The 21,591-nt window shown below is 37.0% G+C and overlaps 1 protein-coding gene across 1 annotated transcript in view; it reads left to right on the forward strand.

Annotated features, from left to right (window-relative positions):
- The window catches only part of CYBRD1 (cytochrome b reductase 1), a 29,921-nt gene extending 9,497 nt beyond the window's left edge, over positions 1-20,424 (forward strand). The window contains exons 2-4 of the mRNA XM_019727420.2: positions 2,745-2,953; positions 16,446-16,600; positions 17,130-20,424. Of these exons, the coding sequence (XP_019582979.1) occupies positions 2,745-2,953; positions 16,446-16,600; positions 17,130-17,436 (671 nt within the window). The 3' untranslated portion in view covers positions 17,437-20,424. The remainder of the gene's footprint in view (positions 1-2,744; positions 2,954-16,445; positions 16,601-17,129) is intronic.
- The last annotated feature ends 1,167 nt before the right edge of the window (positions 20,425-21,591 follow it).

Below are 21,591 nucleotides of genomic sequence, written 5' to 3' on the forward strand. Positions count from 1 at the left end.
CTGGATGATGGAGGGAAGAGGTTGGAGGTATGCACCCCAGCCTAAGCAAGAAACTGAAAGAAGAGATAGAAACTCTCAAGTAGATATAGGGACTAAAAATTCATAACTGCCTGGGCCCATTGGGATCAGAAGCTATTGTCAATAATGCTGCAATGAACATAGGGGTACATATGTCTTTTTGAATTTCTCTTTTGTGTTTCTTTGGATAAATACCCAGAAGTGAAGTTGCTGGGTCCTTCTTTGTCTCGTTATAGCCTTTGTTTTAAAGTCTATTTTGTCTGGTATAAGTATTGCTACCCCAGCTGTCTTTTTTTTTTTTTTCATTTCCATTTTCATGAAATATCTTTTTCCATCCCTTTACTTTCAGTCTGTGTGTGTCTTTCAATATGAAGTGAGTTTTTTGTTGGCAGCATATGTGAGGGTCTTGTTTTCTTATCCATTTAGCCACCCCTGTGTCTTTTGATTAGAACATTTAATGCATTTACATTTGAAGTAATTATAGACATGTAGTTATTGCCTTTTTATTATTCATATTTTTTAAATCTTTTTAAATTTTATTTTCTTCTTAAAGAAGTCCCTTTAACATTTCGTATAATACTGGTTTAGTGGTGACAAACTACTTTAACTTTTTCTTGTCTGGGAAGTTCTTTATCTGTCCTTCTATATGATAGCTTTGCTGAGTAAAGTAATCCTGGTTGTAGGTCCCTGCTTTTCATCGTTTTGAATATTTTGTGCCAGTCCCATCTGGACTGCAAGGCTTCTGTTGAGAAATCAGCTGACAGTCTCATGGAAGCTCCCTTGTAGGTAACTAAATGCTTTTCTCTTGCTCCTTTCAGGAGTCTCTCTTGTTTCTAACCTTTGGCATTTTATTTATAATGTGTCTTGATGTGGGCCTCTTTGAGTTTCTCTTGTTTGGGACTCTCTGTGCTTCCTGGACTTGTATGTCTATTTCTTTCGTCAGGTTATGGAGGTTTTCCGTCATTATTTCTTCAAATAGGTTTTCAATTCCTTGCCCTCTCTCGTCTCCTTCTGGTACTCCTATGATGTAAATTTTGGTATGCTTAATGTTGTCCCAGAGGCCCTTTAAACTCTCCTCATTTTTTTTATTATTATCTTTTTTGCTGTTTTGATTGGGTGTTTTCTGCTACCTTATCTTCCAAATTAATGATTTGATCTCTGCTTCATCTAACCTATTATTGATTCCTTCTGATGTAGTCTTCCTTTCAGTTATTGCATTCTTCAGTTCTGACCGATTCTGTTTTACGGTTTTCATCTCCATTTTTATGCTTCCTATCTCTTTGTTAAAGTTCTCCCTGAGCTCATTGAGCATCCTTATAACCAGAGTTTCAAATTATGCATCTGGTAGATTGCTTGTCTCTGCTTTGTTTAGTTCTTTTTCTGGAGCTTTGAGCCTGAAGCATGAGTTAAGACAGGCCATTGGTACAGAAAAGCCACTGAAAGCGGCTTGAGTGGGCTCACGAGTTGAGTGGGGCAGGGTCTCAGGGAATCAGCAGGAAGGGGTGAATGGTGTTATGTTAGCTGAGTGGATGGAGACTAAGATGTGGTGCTTGCCTGTGCCTGTGCTTGCATGCTATGTGGGGGAAGGGCTCAACAAAGAAACCAAATGGCAAAGTGAGACACTCCTTCAGCCCTCACCCTGAAGCTGGACAATTAAGTTCCTCCCCATATGTCCCTGATGCCTTTCAAGCTGCTGCCCCAACTCTGGAGCTCAGAGCAAGTGAGCCCATCAGTGAGCAAGTCCATGTGCAGGCCCTTTAAGAGGAATGCCTGGGACTCCAGACACCCTCTGTTTCACTCAGCTATAATCTCCGCTGGTTTTCATAGCCAGAAGTTATGGGACAACTCTCCCCAGCTCTAGAATCCTTGGCTGGGGAGCCTGGTATGGGGCTGGGGCTCCTCACTACTCAGGGGGGAGCACCACAGCCGAGATATCTCTTCTGATTTTTAACCGCCACGTGTGTGTGGGCCAATCCTTTCCTATCTCCATCCCCCCTACCAGTCTCAATGTGGCTTCTTCTGCATGTCCTTAGTTATAGGACTTCTGTTTAGCCAGACTTCAGGTGGTTCTCCATGATGGCTTTTCTGTAGTTTAGTTGTAATTTTGAGGTGGTTAAGGGAGGAGGTGAGTACAGCATTTACCTACTCCATCACCTTGAATGGAAGCTTGGATGTACTCTTTCTTCTATTTAAAACCTTTTGCACATATTTCTAATCCTTAGTTTGCCTTTTTCTTGTCAATCTAAAACATTTATACAAAGAAACCAGATCATGTGATTAAGAATTTAGTTTTGGATGTGTGAGGTTTGAGATATTTAGGAAGCATCTATATAGAAATGTCAATGGGGATATCCTCCCCATTGCATTATGTGGGTCTGGCATTTGGAAGAAAGTTCTGGGCTGGGGATACAAATTTTGGAGTCCCTGCAGTGTAGGTAGCATTTCAGTGAAAGAGTAAATGAGATCACCCACGGAGAGTGCAGAGGGAGAAAAAGTCTTAGGACTGAGCCTGAGAAGCACCAAAGTTTTTTCCACAAGTTGGGAATAAAGAAGATGCCAGCAAAAAACCCAAGAAGGAACCATTGAGAGGCAGGGAAGAGGGGAGAAGCAGAAGCCAAGAGAAAAGGGTTTCGTGGAAGGAAGAGTTCAGTGCATCAAATTGTTTATCTTGTGATAATTTTTTAAAAACCCCTCAAAACCGTATTCTCCCTTTCTTCTCTCTCTAGCCATCATTGTATACAGACTGCCATGGACCTGGAAATGCAGCAAGCTCCTGATGAAATTCATCCACGCAGGGTTAAACACCATTGCTGCCATTCTTGCAATTATTTCTCTGGTGGCTGTTTTTGATTACCACAATGCTTCCAATATCCCCAATATGTACAGTCTGCATAGCTGGGTTGGAATGACAGCTGTCATACTTTACATCTTACAGGTAAGTGTCTCAGTATATTTATAAACAAGATACAAAACACAATTCAGATTCTGTAAAAGTTTTCTATACGTTAATAGTTTGTTGGAAATCATCTTCTCATTCCCATTAGTCTTTGTTCCACTTGTTTCCGTTGTTAAGTGTTTTCCCCTGAGGGGGCACAGAATTTGTAATCTATGAGCTTGAATGTGATATTTTAAATATAGGCATATGTATGTAAGGAAATTGTTAGCTGATAACATCTAGACTGCCATTGTTGGGACTTTAAATTTTCATGTGCTAAATAAACTAGCATAGATAAGAGCTATAGATTTCTTTCCCACATTCTGTCACTTCTATTTTCTAGGTTTAACTTTATGAGCGAAGAGATGAACTTATATCTCTTTGTTTCTTTACATTTTGAAGGCTTAGTGTTTATTTTTCCTCTTTCTTCCCTTCGCTTACTAAAACCACATACTCTTGAGAGCACAGTATTTAAACATAATAGAGTGTGATAGAAATTTGGCTGTTCTAAGTCACTAAAACAAAGGTGAATTTTAAAAGTCTTTTTGGCATTAACTACTTTGTTGAAAAATCTTTGTAAACTATGTTGATTTACTTCCCTTCTTTAGTTAGTACAGTATATATCCAACTACTTTATTGGGACATCATTTTGAACTTTACTTTTCTGTAGATAGAGGAAAAGTAAGAAACTGGAGGGAATCCACAAGGTACATCTTAAAATATATGAATGTATGACCTCTCAAAAAAAGGACCTCTTACCAGACATTTGTCATTTTTCTTCTTAAAGAAAGGCTTTTTGAATGTTAATCAAATAAAAGTTAATGTCTGTATGGACACTATTAATTAAGTTTTCATTATCATATCTGGAAGTAAGGATTGGGTGGTAGATACCGTGTTTCCCCGAAAATAAGACCTAGCCGTACAATCAGCTCTAATGCGTCTTTTGGAGCAAAAAATAATATAAGACCCAGTCTATATTATATTATATTATATTATATTATATTATATTATATTATATTATATTATACCCGGTCTTATAGTAAAATAAGACTGGGTCTTACATTAATTTTTGCACCATAAGACACATTAGAGCTGATTGTCCAGCTAGGTCTTATTTTCAGGGAAACGTAGTAGGAGAGAAGCACAGAGAAAACCCTGCATGCATCCAACATGATCTCCCTGATCAAGAAGGAACAAGGAAAAGATTTCAAAGTGGATAGCTGGAGCTTAGCTCAGCTCTCTTGTCCTTGAGGTTGATTTTTCTTTCAGTGTTCTCAGCTACTGCCTCACATCTGGGAGGCAGCTTCCTGCAGTGCCATCAGCTGGTGGAGCCTCTCCCTTTACAGGGTAGGATGGCAACAGCAGGGGCCTTGGACATGCTGTCAGTGGCTTTGGGGACACTCTTGACTTACTGGCATCTCTTCAGTACTTTTCTCAGCTGTCTATTCTGTTTCCAGTGGTGCGTTCCTCTGGCTTTGCTCCACTTCCTTTGCGCCGCCTCAGAATGCAGAATTCTACAGCCTGAGTTCTGTGTGAAGCATTCGACTCATCTCATACAGTCTTTTAAGTAAGATAGCCTATATGGACACTGAGGATGCACAGGTTACACAGCTAATGGCAGAGCCTGGACTTGGACCCAGGTCTGCGGAAGTCCTGGGCACTCCCCACAAGCCCTTGGTTCCATTGTTTCCACGATGTCCCCACGATCACTCAGCCTGTGTTTGCACATCCTCAGTTGAAGGCCATGTCTCTGGGGAACAGAATGGAAACCACCCAAATTCTTCATAGTTTCCCTGTGATAGGGTCCTGTGCTTCTGAGTACAGTAGTTAAAATGGACTAAATAAATGCCTCTACAGAGTTACTTATACACCAAGGCGTTCTTTGAGCATCTGGAAAGATATGCACTTGAATGTTAGCACTGTTGACCTCTGGGTGGCTGGATTCCAGTTGATTAGTCTTCTTTTTTACTTTCTATATCTTCTAGGCACATATGCATTTCTTGTACAGTAATAATATTTTAAAGCTAAGTTTTAAAAAAAACTTTCTATACCAGATATGCCTTTTTTATTATTAAATTTATGCCTTGTAATCTAAATTCTCTAAAAAACCAATTTATACTCTGCTCTATATCTTAATATGTAAATTAAGAAATCTCTAGGAATTAGCAAAAAAGAGAATACGTATTCTAAAGTCTATGGGTCTTAGCTACAATGGTTCTCATGGAACATAGGCTTAGACACTATCTTTTGGAAAGTAAACTTAAAAAACATAAACTTAGTATCCACTTAAAAAACTAAAAGGAAACAGCAAAATAAAACAGGAAATGTAAATAAAGACTGCCCCCTCTCCCCCAAGAAAGCCATGAATAGTGTTGTTAGTTTTCTATTGTTGCCATAACAAATTACCACAGACTGAGTGGCTTAAAACAACACAAATTTATTACCTCACAATTTCTGTACATCGGAAGCCCAGATTGACTTGCCTGGTTTCTCTGCTCTGGGTCTCACAAGGCCAAAATCACAGTGTTGGCTGGCCTGGGCTCTTATGGGTATCCTTTGGGGGTAGAATCAGCTTGCAAGCTAATGCAGGTTATTTGCAGAATCCAATTCTTGCGGTTATAAGACTGCAGTACCTGTTTCCTTGGTGGCTTTCAGCTAAGGGTGTCCTTTCCCTCTCCCTCTTCCCTGCACGTGGCCCCGTCATCTCAGAGCCAGCAGTGGTGCACTGAATCCATCTCACTGGCTTTGAGCCTCTCTGACTTCTTCTTCCTTCTCATTTCTTCTCTTCCAGCCAGAGAAAGTTTGCTGCTTTTAAAAGGGCTCATGTGACTAGATTGGGCTAGTCAGATAATCCAGAGTTGTCTCCCAATCATAAAATTGCTAACCTTAATTACATTTGCAAAGTGTCTTTTGCCAGTAACATAACATGTTCACAACTTCCAGGGATTATGGTATGGACATCTTTTGGGAAGGAGAGGGTCTTGATTTAGCTTACCACAACTATAAATAAAAGATAGAAGAAGTTATAAATGAAATTAAAAGCTGGTTCTTTAAAAAATTAAAATAAAATAGATAAACCATTGTCAACCTGATTGAAAAAATCAAACCATACAATATAAAACATTCAGAATGGAAAAAAATATGATCATAGATACAAACAATACTTTAAATTAGGACAAATGATTAAATTAAAATATGGTAATATACTTAAAAATCTTAAGTAGATTTTTAAGATCAAATTTGACCCAAGAAGAATCAGAAAAACTAAACAGACCAATAACATTAGAAGAAATTGGTGAGGTCATTTGAAATCTATCCCTAAAAAAGGCATCAGGTTCCCATTGTTTTATACCTTTGACCTTCAAGGAATAGATACTGTAAACAATTCCAGTAGAGAAAACAAACAGCTCTTAGATGTGACCCCATTGTGTGCTATACACTTCCACATCTCAGTGGGTAGCTCTGATAATAAACACCTTTACCAACATCCAACAGCAACCATCAGCTTAAACTGAAATACTGAAGATGTTTCCATTAAAAAAAGTAAATAAGACATTGATGCTTGCTACCATCATCATTCTACTTTAAGGGTTTTAGCTAATACAAGATAATGAAAAAAAAAAATTCTGTATAAATAATAGAGCATTTGTGACTTTTTTTGTGTTTGCAGGTAATATAATATATGTCTAAAAACCCAAGAAACGACTAGAAGTGATAAGAGAATTTGGAAAAGTGACTGGATATAAAATCAATAACTTTTGCCTATACTAGAGTAACGATTTAGAATAAGAAATAGAATCCATTTATAATATGGATTAAAAAAAACTATAAAATACTTAGGAATAAACTGAACAATGAGTGTATAAGATCTATATGCAAAATATGTAAAATACTATAAAATCTTACTAAAAAAGAAAACATAGTATGATGAGAGAAAAATTGTTATGGAAAGAGAAAAATTAATATAGAAATATCATTCCCTCTTCAACTAATATTAATGTTAAGTGTGACTTTAATTTTAAGCCCAATGGAAGTCTTAAACTTTATGTGGAAGAACAAATATCCAAGGATAACCATGAAAATTTTGAAAAAGAAGTGAAAAGAAACCTGCCTTATTAAAAACAAGTTACTAACATAGGAAAACCCAAAATACATTCATGGAAAGAACAGAGAGGACAGAAGCAGTCCAAGCATGTATGAGAACTTTGTCTGTGACACAATGGTATTTCAATTTAGTGGGGAAAGAATGCTTATTTAATGTTACCATAGTAATTGGCAATCAATTTAGAAGAAAGTAAACAAACAAAAAGACTCTGTACATCATACAAATGACAAAAAAAATTCCAGATAAAGGTCTAAATATTTAAAAAAAAAAAAAAGAAAAGAGAAAAAGAAAATTAAGAAGCATGTAACCCATAAAATCTGCAATAGGGGAGGCCATAAATTTAACAAGAAACCCAAAACCATAAAGGAAAAGGAAGACATAATTTGACTACAAATTTTTTTTTTTTAAATTATGTGACAAAAGATAACAAAGTTAACAGAAACTGCACAAAGAGATATGGAAATAATCATACCATGTGGTAAGGTTTACTGTGTTTAATATACAAAACAACTCCTAAAAATTAATAATAAGAAGGCAACCTAATAGAAAAATGAACAAAAGATTTGAACAAGCAATTTAAAACAGAAAAAATTATATCACCAAGAACCATGTGATAAAATGTCCAACCTCACTAAGAATTGGGAAATGGAAATAAAATACCATTTTCCTCCTGAGATTGACAGAACAACAAACAGTCATGTTCATTGCTGGCATGGATGTAAGGTAAAGTGTGCTGTCTTACACTGCTGATGGGAAATCGAATTGTCAGAAAATTTTAGGGAAGTAGTTTGTTAATATCTATTGATTTAGAAAAATAAGCCTACTACTTGACCTAGATATCACACATTTGAGGGAATGGAAATAAAAACTGTTCCATAAGGAACTCTAAAAAGGATATTTAGTGTAGCATTGTTTGTATAGGCAGGAAATAGGAAGCAAATAAATGTCCAAATAAGAGAATGGTTAAATAATCTGTGGTAAAGCCGTATTGCTGGTTATTATACAGCTATTATGAAGAACATAGCTATAACCACTGACCAACAGTGAAATCCATATGTGCTTCATTATAAAAAATACTGGAGAGCAATATATATAGCAAAATGTCATTGTTGAGGGAAAAAAAGGAAAGAAAGGAAAAAAGCATATATGTGTAGATGAGTAAAAAAATATGGGCATATATACCATATTTTATATGTGAGGGTGGGTGGGATTGGTTGGGGAGATTAATAATTTTTAAAACATCTTGTTTCACTTGAACGTGTGGCTCTTTTTTTTTTTTTCAAATATAAGTGAATCATATGTGTTACATAAAAATCATATATACGTAACTGTTCAAACTGAATAAGCAAACATCATCCCCTCACCAAAGGCTGTGAGCACTCATGTCACGCTTAGTGCCTTTTGGCTGTTCTTTCCAGAACCAGGTGAATGGTTTCCTGTTCCTTTTCTGGGAAAGATGACTACGTTCCAGCTTTGTTTTTTTGTTGCACAAAAGCTGTTTTTACGCTATTTTCATTGCTTCTCTATAGAAGTGATAGAACAGATCACCCAGGTTTGCTCAGGAAGAAATTAAAGAGCATTTCCTTTCCCAGTGGAAAGAAACCAATTCCAACCTTCCTTTCTTCACTTCTGATAGGAGCTAAGCTCTGTCCTTATTATGATTTACAAAGATACCAGCCTCCATATGCCTAGTTGTGAAACTACATGAGCCACAAAAATATGCTTTGTCAGAGAGGTGTTTCTACAGATTCCGTAGTTTAAGAGTAAAAAGGGGAAGTTGTGTCTCTTTCTGAAACAAGCTGAGTTGTCTCTAAGTGGAGGTTCTTGGAGCTGCCACTTGTGGGTAGAGAGCAGGAAATCCTGCCGGGAGCAAGTGCAGCTGTTGCTTAGGGCTCGCTTACACAACCATAACTGCTGTGCACTTCAGTCGCAAAGCATAATAGCGTGCAGACCATTTATCCGATTTTGTGAGGTCGGTTTGCACTCCCCCTCAGTACAACTCAAGAAGCAAACCTACCACAGAGTCTGAAGGACATGGGAGAGATGATCAAGTTCAGAGCCTCTCACCTTAGTGCTACTGGGGTTTGGTTTGGCTGCTATGTGTAAAATCAGAATTTACCTTCCACGTGAAGCCAGAGTCTAGGTGATTTCATTAAATAAAGGAAGGAGGGAAGGGCGGCGGCAAGCAACAAAACAATACAACCAAAAAGCTGAAAGGTCTTCATGCTTCCTTATGTATGTCTGTATCTATGCATTGTAAAGCATTTCAAGTGTAGCATTCTTTTCTACTTGTCAGACATGGCCTCTGGGGCATTTTCTAAAAATAGCAAACTATTGTGTGTATGTAGAAGTCATGAATCACAATAAAATTAATTCCCATTATTCCACCATCCAACCTAATTTAGAAAACATAGGACCCGTAGTCACCTTCATCCCACATCTTTCTAACCATCCCAACCCTAGAGGTGACCGTTCTCCTGAAGTTTCTTTTCCTCATTCCCTGTTTTTCTTTATAATTTTACCATACACTGTGAATCCCTAAACAATATAGTATTTAATCTTGCTTTAACTTTTTAAAAAACAGTCTCATAATATATGTATTCTATTGCCACCTAAATAGTGGTGGCAATATTGCCACCACTATTAGGCAATAGTGCCACCACTATTTAGGTGGCAATAGAATACATATATTATGAGACTGTTTTTTCAAACCTTTTTTTTTTTTACAACCTTCTTTTACAACCTTTTTAAATTGTACTGATTCAACTATATTGCTTCCTCTACTAGATGTAGATAATTCATTTTTACTTTTGTATTCCATTGTATAAATATACCACAAATTTATTTATCTATTCTGCTGTTAGACATGTGGGCTATTTTCAGTTGTTTTCTGTTACAATGTTTCATTGACATTCATATACACATCTCCTGGTTTTCATATGCCAAGGTTTCTCTGGGTGTATACTTAGGAATGGAATTATATACTCATACTAAAAAAGTAATGCTAAATTGTTTTAAAGTAGTTGACCCCAATTATTATATATTCCTGCCAGCAGTATATAAGAGTTCCCATATAACACATCCTTGCCAACAGGCATCCTCTTCAAATTTTTAATTATTGCAAACTAGTTGGTCTAAAATGATGTCTTCTTGTGGTTTTAGTGTTTATTTCACTGATTAGTCATGTTTCTCTTCTAGGATCTCTGTCCGTATCTTTTGTCCAGTTGAAAAAAATGAGCTTTTCTTTTCCTTAAAGATTTGTAGATCTGTCAAATTCTTTTTCATTTATATGTATTGCATATATTTTTAGTTTGAAGCTTGTATGTTTCTCTTTTGTTAGTATTTTTTGATAAATTCTCAGTTTTAATGAAACATTCATCATGTTTTCTTTTAAGGTTATTATGTTTTGTTTTGGTAACTTGTTTATGAAATCTTTTCCTACCTTAAGGTTAAAAGAAAAAAAAAAAGCAGATTCTCAGGCTGTACTGTAGACCTGTTGGATCAGAAACTCTGAAAGTAATATGGGCTTTCCTCGGCCCTCCCCGTCATTCAGCTGCATGCTAATGCTGAGAACCATTGGCCTAAGAGAAAGCCTATAAATGGCCAAAAGGTTATATTACAGTTCCCTTAAGTTTTCTATTAAGAGTATTAAACTTTTGTTTTTGATATTTAAGTACTTAATTCATATGGCATTCATCTGGAATTAACTTAGTGTATGATGTAATGTTGTGACCCATCTTCACTTTTTTCCATATGGGTAAACTGTTTCCCCAGCACCATTTATTAAATTGCCCCTGTCCTCGCCACTTACCTGCAATGCCAGTTTTGTCCTATATCTTTTCCTCTGTGTCCTACTCAGCGCAGTATAGAAGAATACAGGAGTACTGAAGTATACAGAAATACATAGAAGTATTTAAGAAGTACAGAATAGAAATAGAGATAAGAATCCTTGATTTGTTCTTATTTTAAAGAGCATGCTTCTAATAGTTTACTATTGAGTAGAGATGTTTCACATTTTTTCCTGTTGCAGTTTGTGAAAAGGCTTTGTTTTTCTTCTCAAGTCTTGAATGGATGTAGAATTTTATTGAAAGCTTTTCTGTGTCTATTGAGATGAATATTTTTTTCTTCTTTAATCCATTAGTGTAGTCAACTACTACACCCATAGATTTTTCTTACCTTAAACTTGGGTGAGTTAAATATTATTTTAAATTGTCTCAACATTCCTTTTTTGTTCTCTGAAATATCCCGATTCTTATCCTCTGTTGTTTCATTTGTGCGCTAACTAGGCTTCTCAGACGTGTTATTTTACAACTTCATGACTTTCATTTAACAGGCGGAAATTTGGCGCCTGGCTTCTGCCTTGCTCAGATCCAGAGAGCAGGTAGTGTTTAAGAACACAGGACCTGGAATCAGGGTGACCTCAGTTTGAACAGGATTCATCCATTTGGTGCTGGTGACCTTGGATAAGTTACTAAACTTTTCTGGACTTAGTTTGCTCACCTATAAATTAAGGCTTTTGATATGTCCTTCACAACATCATAAGAATCTAAGCCAAATAAATACATGGAAAAGCTCAACCGAGGCTTAGGATACTGGAATGATGCAGCTCAGCTGTTCTTATTACAAGTGTAAATCTTGGAGTAGGCTACTTGATGACCTGAAGATGGCATTTTCCATTTCCATTATAGATCATAGGCACCTTCATGGTTAAGAACATGCATTTTACATCAGTGAAATTTTATTCATGAATCCATTCAGTTATTCAACGGAGTAGATTACCTACTATGTGTTGGATACCTTGCTAGGCTGTGGGTGATACATTGTTCTACAAGATGAGCATGAGCCCAGAGAGACATGCTCTCCACCCTCATGAAGCTTATGGGGAAGACAGGTCGTTGAGTACTGGGTAGACAGGGTGAGTATGGAATGTTCTGGGAGAGCAGAACATAGGGTAGAGGGAATAAAGGAATTCAGACCAAGACTTGAAGTCATGAGTTTGCTGGTGAGAGAATATTCTAAGCGGATGGAATAGTGTGTAGGTAAAATTTCATTGTATTTGAGAAACAAGAAGGAGGCCAGGCTGTCTGGAGTCGGGTATGGAAGACGAATTGGAGGCTGGACTGGAGTCCATATAGGGAGACTAGCTCACAGTTGTTTACAGAGGTTCAGATGAGAAATGATGCTGGCCTGGAGGAGTAGCAGTAGCAGTGGGAACAGTGGATAGTTCCCACAGTGTCTAGGAGATAGAATTCATGAGATTTGGAAAGTCACTGATAGATGGGATGAGAGAAAGAGTCACTTGAGCAAGGCTTCAGCAAGTGGGGGGATGAGAAAGGAAACATTGGAGGGGGAAGGGAGGGCTCAAGGAGTGTCAGAAGCTACTGAGAAGTCACGGAAAATCAGGTTGAAAACTGTCCATTGGATTTGGTGACCTGGAAGTCGCCGATGATTCTGGAGAGCAATTTTCTTGCAGGGTAGGAGCCAGATTTCAGTGGCTTGAAGAGGGTGTAGAGGTGAGAAAACAGAGAGACAACTTAGGCAAGAGGTTTAGGTAAGAAGGGGAGGAGACAGAGGTGTAACTGGACAGCGACACAGTCAAGGCAGGTGTTTGGTGCTTTTTTTTTTTCTAACTTCTTTTCATTGTTAAATGAAAATGAGGATCTTGGACATGTTAACATGCTCACAGGATGGCACCAGTAGAGAAGGAAATGTTGTGAATATTGGAAAGATGCAACAATGTATAGCTAAATCTTCAGGAAGCAGATTGCAGAGCACAGCTGGAAAACTGGACAACACCAACTCCATTATAATTGAAAGAAAGGAATTGTGGGATTGCAATGACTTTTTGGTTTGGTGGCAGTCAATTGAGGCTCTTCTCTGAAGTTGCCTGTTTTTCTTCCGTGAAGTAGTAGTAAGATCTTCTGCCGCTAATAAGGAGACAGACAGGAGAGTCAGAAGTTCGAAGATGAGGGAGCCTGGAGGACGAGTCGATAAATCAGACAGTAGAAGGACTAGGGAGCAGCACGGAGGTCCTTCTAACAGTGAGCATCATAACCATGAATCTATATGAAGCTAGTTTCCTTGACTGATTTACTCCAGCAGGACCGCGCAGACCAGGACAGTCCTGAGGACGGCTGAGCCAGGGTCAGGGTATCGCCAGGTGGATGTGATGAGACAGTACAGAAAGGGGAGGTAGGATATTGACAGGAGACTTAGTGTCCAATTTCAATGTCTGTCATCCATCTTTATAAAAAACAAACAAACAAAAAAACAAACAAACCTATGGATATAGTCTAGTTGGTGCTGATTAGATTTTTTTTTTTAATCCCTGTAAGAAAAGTGCAGTTATGTTTTAAGAACACAAGGAAATTACGTAAGACCAGCTTCTCAAAGTGAGCTTTCTGTGACAGCAGCATTAGCATCAGGAAATTAGAAATACAGATTCTCTGGTTCCAGTCCAGACTTACTGAATCAGAAACTCTGGGCATGGGGCCCAGCAGTATGGGCTTTAAATGAAGGAATGAGTGAGCGTATAAAATAGAAGAAAGATGAAGAGGAGCTGGGAAGAACCTCCTTATAATCTATAAACCACTTGCTCACTCATTAAATCTACCTCTACACTTAAAAAACGAAACAAAACAAAGCAAAGCATGCCTAATGCAAAAGTTAGGTAGGCAGTTACTTCCTGCGCTCATTAATAACTTTTGATAATAAAAGCTTTTGTTATATCTAAAAGTTTACACATACCATACTTTAAAAAGAAAAAAAACTCATCTGTTTTAGAAAGTGAGATAAAACTGGCATAGCAAACTACACTTTTATCTTTAATGGATAGTAATAATTAACTGAGAAAAGCCCCAGTATTTAAGACTGGAACTTTAAAAGTGAACGTTTATTGTCTGTTTCTAATTATAAAAGTAATATACATTAATTTTAAAATTTACAAAATACAGAAAACATAAAGAAAAATCAAAAATCACTGGTAAGGCCATAATCTAGAGTTATTTTATTTTGGATTATTTCCTTTTGACTTTTATTACGCATCTATATATATTTAATTTTTAAGCATCATTAGGATCGTACTACATTGTCACTTTCGCATCTAAATAACTTTTTATGAGATTTTATATTTCTTTAGCTCTTGTAAGGACTACGTGGTGGTGAAGAACAGCTTTCTGTAGGTGATGGTTCCTAAACACAGGAAGCCTGTGTGCACTTAGTAGTGTTTGTAGACTGAAGGTAATGGCACATTCCACTACCTGCTCCTTTAGGAATTTTCCAGATGCATTTAACCCATATCTCTGAAATAATTTGCGTGAATCAAAAGCAGTAGTCTTCAAACTTCCTCGTACATAAGAATCACCTGGGCATTCTGTTAAAGTGCGGATTCCTGGGCCTTACTTCCAGAAATTCTGATTTAGCAGATCTGGATGTGGCCCAGGGATATCTTTAAATAAACACTGTGAGAGTTTCTGATGCAGCCTTCTGTGGACAACACTTCAAGAACCACTGATTTAGAGTATGCATGTGACTTGCCATGTGTGCATACAGTAGGTAACCCTTTCTTTTTCCCCAATAAATCCTTTTTTGGTGACCAAAAAAAACAAGAACCACTGACTTAAAGGGACAAAGGGATTTCATAATTTTCAGTTCATTAGGTTTTGTTACTATATCCACTTATAAGATGGTAAGGCTAAGACGGTTAAAAGGAAATAATGAGATTTTTAAAATAATGATTATTATAAATTGGCATTATCGGAACACTTTCAATCAAAGTTAAGCAGTCTATAATTTTTTACTTTTAAAAGTAATTTTCTTTAAAAACAATTTTTTTTTTTTTAATGGCGAAAGTAAGATTTAAGAGAATTAAATTGCCCTGGGGTCCTGTAAGCAAATTTCAAACGTTCTACCTGCTTAGATCATTGAGCCCTACAGGATTACAAGAGACATACATGATAAATCCTGAAAGAAATGAAAGAAAACAGTAAGATTCTTAGGAATGAAAAGAGGCAGGAGAACAGGAATATGGAAAATATATATTTCTATGGGCAAGTCATAGACAAGATATGGTGACTTACACACAGAAATATATTTGTGAAAATTCTTGACAGTCACTTGCCTGAGTCACATTTTCATATAGAAAGCGCAGCCTGTATATCAGGAAGCTTGCCTTTCAATATAAATTGAATCACCAAAATTCACTGAAGGAGAATTAGGACCCTCTGAACCATTTCTAATATATTCAGGCATTTGTGGTATTAAATAGGTAATAAAATATGCAAATCGGCCTATTAAATGCATTTTTGATTACTCTGCATTCGTTATCATTGTCTATAAGCTGATTCTAAACGTGTTTTAGGGCCTTAGACCCCTTCTGTCTCCATTGTTCTGGCATCCTGCGTTAGTCCTTTGATCTCAGTCAGGAAAGATGAACAGTAATGTTAGTGTTTCTCCCCATTCTCCTCTCTTCTCTTGTTTCATTAGGGTGGTAGACCCTAAATAGTTACCTGAAAAAAAATGTTCCTTTAAACTCAGTAACGCAGTGACCACTACATCATCTTTATTTTCTTGAGGAGAAAAAAGTACTTAAGGGGCAGTGGGTTTGGAGCAACAGAATAAAACTATGAAAGTGTTGGCAGGTTTCAGTTCACATAGGAATCTTGCTGGCTTCTCTGCAGAGAAGTATTCCACTAGGGTTTGAATTATCAAGGAAACAGAGAGAACTTTTTTGCAGAACTCACTTCTTCCTCGTAAAACAAAATTGTCAACTTCTTTCTACATAGTTTTTTAGACTGACCTGACTAAATGTGCCCTATTGTATTTGGTTTTAGTGACTTAAATTTTTTTTACTTCTCTTCCTACTTGGCATCCTTAAGGAAATTGGTAAAAACAAACAAGTAAGTACCAGAGTGTTCACTGTAGCCTTGTTAATGACAGCAAGAACTAACACAGGACCATCCATAGAGAACTGAATAAATTGTGTTACATCCTTGAAACAGAATGTTAGCCATTGGAAAGAATAAACTAGATAAGCATGTGTTGATATGAAAAGACCTCCAAGCTCTACTATAAGGGAAAAAGACAAGATGCAGAACTAGTAAGATCCCACTTATACTTAAAAAAACTCTCTTTACACACACACACACACACACACACACACACACACACACTTGTATAAACATAGAAATTTCCTGGATACTTGAGAAAGTGATAATAGATGCTACTATTGAGTAGTGGAACTGGAATGGGAAAGCTTACTTTCATTTCATGCCCTTGGTTCTATAGGAAATGTTTTGTCATTTTTCTCACAGTGCTTTTAAAATAATAATTTTAAAATTACTTAAAATTTAAAATTAAATGATAACTTTTGCTCTTTTTGATGTTTAGCTCGTCCTAGGTTTTTTCATCTTTCTGCTTCCTTTGGCTCCACTTTCTCTCCGAGCACTTGTCATGCCCATACACGTTTATTCTGGACTTTTCCTCTTTGGAACAGTGATTGCAACAGTACTTATGGGAGTGACTGAGAAACTGTTATTTACGCTGTAAGTTACATAGCTTTTCTAATTGTAATACTTAAGCTATAAAATGTTAAATACTTGTTCAATGAATAATGGTAATAAAAATGTAACAAAATTTTTTAAATGTTAAAAATTTTAAGTATTCTTAAAAAACATGTAATATAACATTTTTAAGTGCTTGAAGAAGGACTAAAAAGTCTAACAAATGGTTTTACTCTTAAAACAACTACTGAAGTTATGCATGCCCTTACAATGTTTTTGATGTGCATATTTTTATTAATTGTAATTATGATGTATATACATTCTTGTATCCTTTTTCAATTTTTAAGTGGTTCAGATGTTCAGATGCTATATTATTTTCATGCTAATGCTTTTAAACAATCCCATACTATTCCACTGTGTGAATTATAGCATAAATTTCTCCTTAATATCAAGCTTTAAAGGAATTTACATTGAAGCTGTACTAGTGTGCATTTTGAGCAGAGAAATTCAAGACTATTTGGCATGTTGCTACATCACCCTATTTGTAATTGGACACTCTCTCTTTTTTCAGTAGGAAAGACACTGTCCCCTACAGTGCATTTCCACCGGAAGGTGTTTTCACAAATACCCTCGGTCTTCTAATTCTGTTGTTCGGAGCCCTCATTTTTTGGATAGTCACCAGACCACAGTGGAAACGTCCTAAAGAACCAAATTCTACACTTCTTCAGCCAAACAGAGGCACTCCAGAAGGAGTGGAAGGCTCCATGGCAATCAACTTTGGCAACATGGACAAGTCAGATTCAGAGTTAAACAATGAAGCAGCAGCAAGGAAAAGAAACATCACCCTTGATGAGGCGGGTCAGAGATCCACCGTGTAAAATGCCGTAGAGGTGTAGCCATGGAACCGTGCTTTTAAAAACTAACTCTGTGGTTTAGCTTCTCCTATTAGCCGTAAGATAATTGAGCTCCACAAAATCAATAATCATAAAGTAGGATTTCTTGAGAGTTTGTACTGATCGACGCCTATGAACTGACTGGAATGGGAAAGGAGATGGTCAATGTAAATGACAGCAGCTCTAAATTGTGGTTATGTCACCTCTTGTTGAGGACCATTTAGCATAGGGCTTTGCATGGAACACATGTTCAGAATGTGTCTGTCGGCTGGTAAATTTGATAACCTGGTAGCCCTAGAAGTTTTTCCAAAACTCAACTGAGTCCCAAGGCTTCCCTGGGGCTTGGTGTACTTTATGATCCAGATTCCAAACCTAATTAGAATGAGAATATGCCTGAATTTTTCAGTGGCATAAACTGCTCTGTAAACCTTAAAGAGCGCTTTTCTCTCACGTTTCTGTTTTTATTTTTTAAAAGGCACTTGCATGGCACTTACTATGTGCCAGCCACTATACCAAGCACTTTATAAAATTAGCTCATTTAATCCCGACAAACTTCATGAGGTAGGTATTGTTATTATCCCTGTTTTACCGGTGACCGATCTGAAGCTTGGAGAGGTTAGCATCTTGCTCCAGGCTTCTAAGTGGTGGAACTGAGATTTAAAACTGGCAGTCTGACTCCTCAGTCCACGATTCTAACCTCTTCACTATGCTATTTGTTTTCTGTCTTATACTAATTTGCACCTACTTTGACCCACCCCTGAATAAATTTCAATTGCTGGAGTACAGTGGAGTTGTTCAAGTTTACCTTCTGGTTCTCTTTTCCAAGGCAGATTCCTCAAATAACCAAAGAAACGGGCCTACCCTGCCTGGAAATAGATCGTGGGCATCCTTCCCCTGCCAGCACGCCCTGGCCTACCTGCATGCCGCTTTGATCTTGAAATTGTGTCTTGGTGACAAAGAAAGGTTTGGGCAAGAACATCTGTAGCTTTCAAGATTAATCCATTTGATTTTTATTCTTCAGGATCTTGGCTGCTGAACCGTTTTGGGTGTGAGAATAGGAGACACTTATCTCATGGTTCTTCCTGGGGCCAATCGCTACGGTCCTTCCAGATTGGAGTGGAATTTTAGGGGGTATCTTGAGCTCTGGGTTCTTACTAGTGAATTGAGACTCAGAGGTGACAAATTGCATGCGTGGAGACCTCTGTTAGGCTCTGACTTAAATTAAAGCTCAGAGTAGTGCCTATGCTGAAATGATGCTTTTCATTTTGGGGTTGATTTTTGGTTTCCCTGCAGCTTTAAACTGGAACATTTTAATGTGGATAAAAATCTTACAGTTTACAACAAATACACTTGATATTTTTGGTGCTTGGTGGATTCCCTTTTAGGATAACTGGTAATTACTTCCATAGATTGAATATGAAATACATTCCATCACATCCCATAGGCTTCATGGAAAATCATTCAATATTCCCTTGCCAAAACACCGTTTTCTTCTTATTTAATTCTATTTCCAAAATTGATAATAATGTCAGAAGGACCACCACTGCCAGGCTGAATGCCTGGCACCTATTAGGCACAATTAAATTCAAGGTGGGTAGAGCATGCTACAATTTCGATGCTAGGCATTGTCCCACACAAACAGACATTCATAAATGGATGTTTCAGTACATGGAGGTGCACAAAATTCCAGGAGTTTTTTGGGGGCAGGGGTCAGTGACAGCCCCAAGAATTGAAGCTGCCATTCCATTTTATATAGGCCAAGAAAGAGATTATTAGTGAAAAAAGTTAATTATGGATTTGGTGTTAGAATATTCTGTTCTATTGCAAAATAATTGAGCACCCCTCATCCTAGCCCTTTATTTTATCTTTCTTGTGGGCTAAAGTGAAGGTAATCTTACAGATATTATAGGAACTTCTTCTCTTTCTTTATCGCAGCCTTTGTGAAAACAATGCATTGTAAAATATATCTAGAAAACCTTTCTGTTCGAGACTCTTTTAATGGGCTTTTACTTCTAATGATAATTGTACCTTGATCTTCCAAAAGCTGATATTTCCTATCTAAAGCATCTCTCCCAAAAATATCTCATTAAAAATCCCATGAAAAGAATAGGGGAGCAGAAAGCCTTAGGTATAAATTCCAAAACAGTGATTGAAATCTCCACAAGTAATTATAGCTTGTATCACCTGCAGAGATAGTCTGGCTTGGTTTACCCCATAATCTAATTTCAGAAAGAAATAAAAAAGCTTTATTTTTAACACTCATCTAAGTCCACACTAAAGTCTTTCTCTCCAAGAGTTTATTGAGAAACTAAAATGCACATATTTTTTGATTTAATGTTATCCAAAGTGTACAGCTTCCTGTACTCCTTGTATCTAACGGAAGCCACCCTCCAAAGTACTTTCTTTTCTTTCCTTGTGTGGCTTATTTAAGCTGTGATGGTCAGAAACAACATCTCAGACCTTACAATCAAATGACAAAGAAGGTAATTGCACTTTTTAAGGGATACTGACAAGCGGTTTCTGTTTTCTAAAGGACAAAATAAAGGGCCTCATTTTCAATTAGGCCTTTTTCCCTGCTTAGTTGGAAATCCCAGTGCAATGGAATTGACTACAACTGCCAACTCTAAAAGCTCAAAGAAGTAGAGATTTATGCTAATTTTATTGCAGTATGATAGAAGTTTTATCTTGGCATGCCCTTTTTTAGATAATTTCAACAGAAAACTAACTGCTATGTCTTAGAGCTACATATAGGAAAGTATAGAAGAGAGAAAACTAGTAGTATTCTTCATCCCTTACAAGGTACCTGAAAACTTTAAGTGGAAAAGGTTTCTACGTTTCAATTTGTCTTTTTATCTCAGCACATTTATGGAAAAATATTAAATTGCCTGAATATTTTATAATTTTGTAGAAAAAGTATGCATTTATTTTTTCTTGACTTGTTTTTATATAGTAATAAAGTTATTTTGGAAGCTATTTGTGTGTGTTATCAATTTGTTTAGGTTAGAAGGTGTAGGCATTGTTCTGACAGTTTCTTTCCCATAGAAATTTGTTTTAAGTTTCTGTATTGAAAATGGTGTCAGATTTCTCTCTGAAGGGTACTCTGAGTCCCATACCTTTTACATTGCTAGAAGGATTAGAGCACTGTTTCAAAACTGTCATGTTCACCTCCACACAGGAACTGAACTGGAGCCATCATCTAGTGTAGAAGGCAACCCCAGACGGAGGCAACCCCAGCAGGTGCAGTTTAAGTTGGAAAAGCATGAAAGAAGGACCTATTAAAAGTGCTGGTTATTACAGAACTCTGTGTTAATAGTAACTTGTCCTTAAGAAAGTATATAATTCATAATGTGCAAATTGTTGGGTTTTTTCCCAAGTAAGAAAGAAGGATCATTAGCATCTAAGTAGTGCTGATACTCATCCAAGCTTAATTTAACTGCTCATTTAGCCTTTTTCATATACTTTTTGTCTCCTGGAAAATGTTAATGATATTTTATGTTGTGTAGCTATAATAACACCGTAATACTGTACGTCCTATTCTTCCAGAGAGCTGTAATAGTGTGCATGACTTGAATTTTTATGTTACATCATATTTTGTCACTGATTTATATAATTAATCTCAGGGGTGCTGTATTTCATTTCAGATTGATCATAATTGGCAAGTACTTTTGACACATGATAAATATATGGCTCAAGTATATTACCATATAATTTTACATATATTAGCTCATTTAATTTGCAGTTGTGCTGGCTCCCACCATGCCCTAGCCCCTCCGAGGCAGCTGTTTTACTGACTACACGTTACCTACGTCTCAGCCACAGCTACCTGGACTAGGGTGGGAGAGAACATGTCACCCAGGTACAGGCTCACTGTAGCTGGTCAACACACTATGAAGTGGTCGGGCGTGAAAAGAGGATGTGCTCTAATTTCATTTCAGATTGAGGAATGAGGATTTCAGAGGAATTAGGTTCTCTCTCTTCTAGGAACTTGAATTGGGAAATGCTTCAAGAAAGAATAAATGAGAACAGAAGCTAAATGAATGCCTAGAGACAGGAGCCATAAGACCAGGGATGGAAAACTGTCTCTAAAGAGCCAAATAGGCTTTGTGGACCACATAGTTTCTGTTGCAACTACTCAACATT

The sequence above is a fragment of the Rhinolophus sinicus genome, linkage group LG01 (assembly GCF_036562045.2).
Source record: "Rhinolophus sinicus isolate RSC01 linkage group LG01, ASM3656204v1, whole genome shotgun sequence".
Taxonomy (NCBI): Eukaryota; Metazoa; Chordata; class Mammalia; order Chiroptera; family Rhinolophidae; genus Rhinolophus; species Rhinolophus sinicus.